The sequence below is a fragment of the Protomyctophum bolini genome (assembly GCF_963924005.1).
Source record: "Protomyctophum bolini genome assembly, chromosome: 4".
NCBI lineage: Eukaryota > Metazoa > Chordata > Actinopteri > Myctophiformes > Myctophidae > Protomyctophum > Protomyctophum bolini.
Window position 1 is genome coordinate 45,656,110 of NC_137865.1, and position 7,165 is coordinate 45,663,274.

General features: G+C 39.7%; 1 protein-coding gene across 2 annotated transcripts in view; it reads right to left on the reverse strand.

The window, feature by feature from the left end:
• Positions 1–4,595: 4,595 nt before the first annotated feature.
• rassf10a (Ras association domain family member 10a) overlaps positions 4,596–7,165 on the reverse strand; it is a 4,695-nt gene continuing 2,125 nt past the window's right edge. For both annotated transcript variants that reach the window (XM_080761132.1, XM_080761131.1), the window contains exon 2: positions 4,596–7,165. This exon is cut by the window's right edge. In XM_080761132.1, coding sequence (XP_080617258.1) covers positions 6,921–7,165 — 245 coding nt within the window. In that variant the 3' untranslated portion in view covers positions 4,596–6,920.

Here is a 7,165-nt window from a genome sequence, read left to right on the forward strand (position 1 = left end):
AACCTAACACTAACCCTAACCTCAGTAAAACTATATTATGCCTAAACCTAACACTAACCCTAACCTCAGTAAAACTATATTATGCCTAAACCTAACACTAACCCTAACCTCAGTAAAACTATATTATGCCTAAACCTAACACTAACCCTAACCTCAGTAAAACTATATTATGCCTAAACCTAACACTAACCCTAACCTCAGTAAAACTATATTATGCCTAAACCTAACACTAACCCTAAACTCAGTAAAACTATATTATGCCTAAACCTAACACTAACCCTAACCTCAGTAAAACTATATTATGCCTAAACCTAACACTAACCCTAACCTCAGTAAAACTATATTATGCCTAAACCTAACACTAACCCTAACCTCAGTAAAACTATATTATGCCTAAACCTAACCTAACTTAACCTGTAAAACAAGCGCCCCCTCAGTGACCATCGAGTCATCGACTCACGTCACAGGCTCAGCAAAACAAACTCTCCCCACGTGCCCAGGCCCCCAGAGCAGTGGAGGCATCTACCTTTCTATGTCTATATGGTGTACAAGCCCAAATCAACAGAATGCTGTTATTATACTGTATGAATTCATACGTTAATATTAGTAGTAGTGATTCAGTTTTCTTTCAAACAGGATTGGTGCTGGTCATGAGATATTTAAAATTACATTAAAGGACATCTGTCTGTCTGCGCACGCACTGACGCACACACTCTCTTTACTTCTTGTTAGAGTCCCCCAGATTTAGACAACAAATAACATAAAGACACAAGCATGATTGTCAAGACCTTCATGTGTAGGCTATAACTTTCTGTCATCAAAGGAATTAGTATACGTGATTTATTCAAGAACTAGACTCGAACCTATTTTCTTTTAAATATTGAATAATATCTGTATCGTAATGAATCTCTTCATATGAAAGAAAACACCAGACTATAAGATCACATACTTTGAGCCATTTAGTCTGATTATCTATGATATTGCATTAAAAAAGATTGTCAGAAAGAATTAGATTCAGAGCCACCGCGGCCAGCTGTGGTCTGGATGTCACAGATGCCCATGTGACCGCCAGGTGACCGTCTCTCATCACACACACACACACACACACACACACACACACACACACACACACACACACACACACACACACACACACACACACACACACACACACACACACACACACACACACACACACACACACACACACACACACACGCACACACACACACACACACACACACACATACACACACACACACACACACACACACACAGTCTGTCTATTGGCTCTGTACAGGGATTAATACACACACTTGCAGACAGATATACACAAAGTTAAACAGCTGTTCCTATTTGCTATCTCCTCTCTACCAAGGTGAACTGATGTATTCATTCCTCTATCTAGCAAACTCATAGCCTCTCATAGCAGAGTTTGGGAGTTCAAACCTCAGACTGAGGGGGACATTCTAATCTACCAGGACGTATGTCCACTTCCAAAGATCTTGCAGAATATAACAATACATATTATTGTTGAATCTGAAAATGATGGAGGACATTCCTATTCATCCCATTATTCTAGCATGGTTTTATAATTCCTATAAGAAACTTTTCAATCATATATAGGCTACACGTGGATAGTAAGTACAAAATGTGGTAACATAATGGTCAATATTATTCATTCACAGAGTAGCCTAGTAACCTATTTCTGCCCTATAAGTCACCGTGGTCACGTGTTGTGAGTTGTGACCATAGACTGTAAAAAAAAATATGGACAAAGCGTTCCCCGGGTCTGATATGGACGTAAAATGAAGCCAGTCAGTCCTTGAATTGTAAATCGCCATCTTTCTAGATCCGTTTGGGCCCAGCTGGCCATTGGCTGGCCCAGACAACGAGGCGGGACTTCCCCCCTTCTTCGTTGGTTATTATTTTGACTCGAACGGGGGGTGGCTCCCGATCATAGACTGTAACGGTAGCCACGCCCCTCAGAACATACGCGACTTTATGGTATTTTTTTTAATTAATGGGACCATCATTTTCCAAAAAGAATACCGTATTATGACATGAGAAATGAGACTTTAAACTAGTGACTGGAAGCAGAAAGTATTCATGACCATGTTTATTAAGCTAATACAGGCCATTATATGAACTTTCAGGAAATCCCGATTTCCTCAGTGGCTTCACAAAATATCTGTCCGACTGCCCCCCTGGTCTGACTGCCCCCCTGGTCTGACTGCCCCCCTGGTTGTGACCCACTGGGTCACGAATGATGTCACCCGATGAAGGCCAACTGTGGCCAAAATGTTATACCATGAGATTTTTGCTTTTTTTTTATGTAAACGAAACTCACAGCCAGGAGCAATTATGTTTATTCTTCTGAACTGTCACCCTGTGAATTTATATAAATAAATGAATGGCAGCTCTGCCTGAGTTCAGCTTATTTAGCCACAAGCCAAACGACTACATGACAAAATACAAGATGCATGCATGCGAAACACAATGCTCACCACTGCAAGCACACACATTGCATTGCATGCTGGCTCAGTGCATGTTAATGCACTCACACATACATTCATACAGCTGCACGTTGATGACATGTTAATGCTTATATACACATGCAAACACACACATCCCATGCAAACTGCATTTCCATTTCTGCATTATTATTCCAGGGTGTTCCAAACAATTCCTCTATATGTTTTTCCAGCTTCCATTTTTATATGTTCAAATAAATAACAACCCAAAGTAAACCATAATCACATTGACACTTTGGACAGCACTTAACTTCAAACTGTGGTTGCCTGTTGGCAGGAGAGCAGAGAGAGCATTCTCTGTCTACAGCTTTCACTCTCGGATCATGTTGAACAAAATGGCTTCAAGACTTGTTCATTACGTTACGTTCTAGGATAGGATCACAGCTGTCAACTGAGACGTGTGATGAGAAGAAAAGAGAAGAAAGGAGCAGAAGGGGGTTAGGAGGAGAATCTGGAGAGAGAGAGTATATTTACTGAATTAATTGTTTCGTTAATCAAAGAGCGGCTGAAGGGATTGTGGGGACAGCTGGCCAAATAACCAAGCCAGATTTACCTTCAAAGATGAAGGAGAAACTAGGCAACACCTGCACAGCAGATTTACCTTCAAAGATGAAGGAAAAACAAGGCATCATCTGCAACAGCTAGATCTGAGCACAAGCAGTGAATCGGCGAGCAAGTGGATAAGCACACTGATTAATAAAACAATCACTTAAAGAGTATCTTGATTAATTGAACAACCATTCCGGTACAGTGATACAGTAAATAGCTTGTATCAATTTACGGCAGGCATCTAGACTGACACATTTACATAAGATCACTCGTCACTCGGATGATAGTCAACCTCTCTCTGGGACGAGATAAATGTCTTATGAAAACTTAACATAAGGCTTTGCTTTCTCTTATCAGTTTTCTATCTTGTTTTGAACTATTCATTTGTTTTAATATATGTATAAGAATACTTAGTAGTAGTATGTTACATACAGGCATATGTTACAATGAAAGTCTATTCAGATACAGCTGGGTAAACAACAGCTTCATTTTGGGCCTTTTCTTAAACTTTCTGCACATAACAGTAATGTCCTCGATAGATGGTTACCCTGTAGATGTGTAGACTACTGATTATACTGAGACACTGGCTCCGTAGATAGCGCTATACTCAGTATACTGCATATTAAATGGAGCAGAGAAGTGCAGGGTTTGAAGGGATCACCAAAGACAACATGGAATATTGACGCTTGATACTTCAAGCTTTGCTAATCATATCCTCCAATGGAGATATGTATGTAATCCCAATGGTTCCTATACAGAGAACAGTTCTAGCATACAACTTTGGCTGTGTTGCTTTGTCAACCATGCAGTCTGTTATATTATGAGAATGCTTTATTAACTGAGAGTAGCTAAAAGAAAATCTTTGAAAAGAATAATTGTAATAATCACAGGATGGATTCATGTTACTTGGAGATAAGACACATGGAGATGATAGACACTGCTTTCAGTGAACTGTGTGCATCTGTGCATTAGTAAATGAGAGTCTACTTGTGCCGGTATTGGTGTTACATGTAAAGCAATTTGCTTGAGCTGTTGGGTATGCATTTCACCGTGTCATAATTAATGCAGGCGTTGCCAGAGCAAGCAGGACTGGAGACTGCAATTAAGCTCAGCCAAACATGACAAGTATGTTTTCAGAGGCATAAACACACAATTACAAACAAATTCACGAACGACACACACACTTTTACATGACAAGGAGGAACATGCACACCTTCCACTGTGAACTTAAGGACTCCAACGGACCCCCAGAGCTATATGTTATTTATATGTTTCTTAAGTAATCGAACTTGAAGACCCAATCCCGTTTGTCTTCTAAAAAAACGTTTTAGGTGAGGAAGCAAGTTGCAAACAAAGATATATACAAACATAAATATTCAAATGAAACCACACTAAAAAACCAAATAAGTTATACTGTTTATTTCAACAATAACTGTCGTATTTGATAATACGCTGACTGGTGTACATATGCTGCCATTAATTGTGCTGTAGACTCTGCAAGATGTCACCTGGTAGCCCTCATACAGTATATCAGGCCTCATAGTCAGGAAAGCTGAGCCATGATCATTCATAGCCATCCATTCTAGTGCTTCTTCACGCACGCAAGCACGCACACATGCACGCATGCGAGCGAGCGAGCGCGCACACACACACACACACACACACACACACACACACACACACACCTTTGCGCCGTTAACTTAAATCTGAGACTATTAGGACTCTAAGAATTGATTTTTATTTTTGCAGGATGTTTAATAAACTCAGCTGGCAGTATGCAAATATGCTACACAGGATATCATGGTACAGTACTTGCAGGGGTGCAACTAACTCAGATTTAGTTCAAAGATTATGTCAATTATTTGCTTCTGATGGTAATCTGCCAATGGATTACAAGTGGTCACCTTGCCAGCGGATTTTTCCTGTTTTTGGAGTAGCCTACCGGTAATTTGAAAATGCCTTTCTGTCTGTGTTTATGTGTAATTCCATCCAGGAACACACTTCCCACTTAAATTGCATATTAACTGGAAGTACAAACTGAATAATTATTGTTAGAGCTTAATATTGTTTACCTTCAATGTTGCATGTCTGACAGCTGGAAGACAATGGGATTTAGGGAGTTAGGCCAGGTTTTAAAACACACAGGTGTTCTCACTGACAGACTAATTAGCCCATTCCAAAGCTTCCTGATTTATACTTCGCTGTTTGACTCTGTCATATGGACTGAGTGTAAATCAAGCATATGAGATGACTTAGCATATTTTACAGCCTCAAACCTACAAGTTATCTGCCTGCAGCTTCTTGCTTGAGCAAATATACAATAAGTGCTCTTCAGTTAAGTGCAGGATTGTATTTCTACAAACTTTAACTGACTTCTTTAACACTGTTGGACATGTGAAATGATCAAATCCTTAACTGGTCAGAGGTCAAAAACACAGAAAGGACTTTCAGTTAAATGTTTATAGGCCTGGCTGTTACAGTACAACACTTTGAAGGCACAGTCAGATTTTGATCTTGTTATGTTAAGTGTGTTTGAGATGTTGAAGTCAGTTAATAAAAAAATATATGTAGGGCCTATATATTTTGTAATAAGACATTATTGGAATGTAGCCATATGAACTATATAATCTAATGGGTTTATGTAACTAATTGGGTCACTTCTATCCATTTTAGTTGTGATTTTTTCTTTTCACACATGATTTTTTGAACCGACTCTGATTCAAATAATAATCCATTAATTCAATGTGCTATTGGGGGGGGGGGGGGGGGGGTCGTCAAAATTGAGTCTAACTAAATGCGATTGAGGGAAACACATAGGATATCTTCACAGAGACCTACAGCAACTCCACAGCTGAATTTAAATGAGTGCAAAACAAGCTAATGGCAATCCTTCATGACACAGGCACAGATCCCATGTGTTTATTTCATTCCACACAGGAAGCTATTGGAAATGTTTTTATTTTCTCCTCCTGATCAGATCTGTACCTCTCCAGAAGCTCAAAATCAGGTGTTGGTGCCTGCATGTAACAAGACTGTGAGTGACACTTGACAAAGATGGGATGAAAATACAGTGCTTTGAATGTCTCTCGATTTCTAGATGCAATAAATTATGTCCTTTTGTGTTTCAGTTTGAGACAGATATGAAGCATTTATAATGATGACATAATAAGTGTTCTGTCAATCCTGCTTAACATGCGAGATTGGAGTTTCCAGTATATGTACTGTATGTATTCAGTTTTCATTATTCTGACTACAACTCAACAACCAAAAATGACTGACTCACTAGAATACTGAATGTTAGATGGTAACAGGAAGGTAGCTAAGGAATACCGATCTTTCAATCTGATAGTCACAAGTCTCACCAGACTGGGGTGAATTTGGCGAACCAATCAAACTGCTAATAAATTCCGGTTTAATGGTTTAAAATAGTCATAGTTAGGCTATACGTGTATAAGTGACTTGCTATGTAGGGATTGTTAGCAGATTACTGAAGGATGATAGTGACATTTTAGAAAGCTAATGAATTAAAGGCTTCTCTGCTTTTTATTGCTCTAGTCTACATTTCAGACTAAATTATTTGTTAACATTTTCATTCTCCATACTATGCTGCATCATCATGAGTGACTTATAATCCCCAGGACTATTCCTTATACTAACCTATTGGCGCTCTGTGCGTTCATTAGGCTACTTATTGCCTTATTTATTATTGTTTATTGCTATAATCAGTGTCCATGCTTAGCCTACAGTATATTGCCGACCTTGATTTCACTGCCCCTGAGTTTGTGGCTTTGCTTTGCATAAAAATGTCTGTTATAATTCCAGTTATTGTCAACTGCGTTATACCAACGACTCGCAAACAGGTGGGTTGTCAGAGTCTTGGCTGTGCATGGAGCTCAGGCCCGTGTCCGAGTCCTCGTCATTTGTGTTGCAGGTCTTTGACAGACCTCTGGCCTGCTCCACCCAGCAGCCGCCATTCCTCTCCACAGAAACGGACTCGGCCTCAGCAGCAGCCACCATGCCAGAGGCTCCCTTCACCTCGGCAGGTAGTAATGTACTGTTCACCTGTTCTATCTCCATCGTTT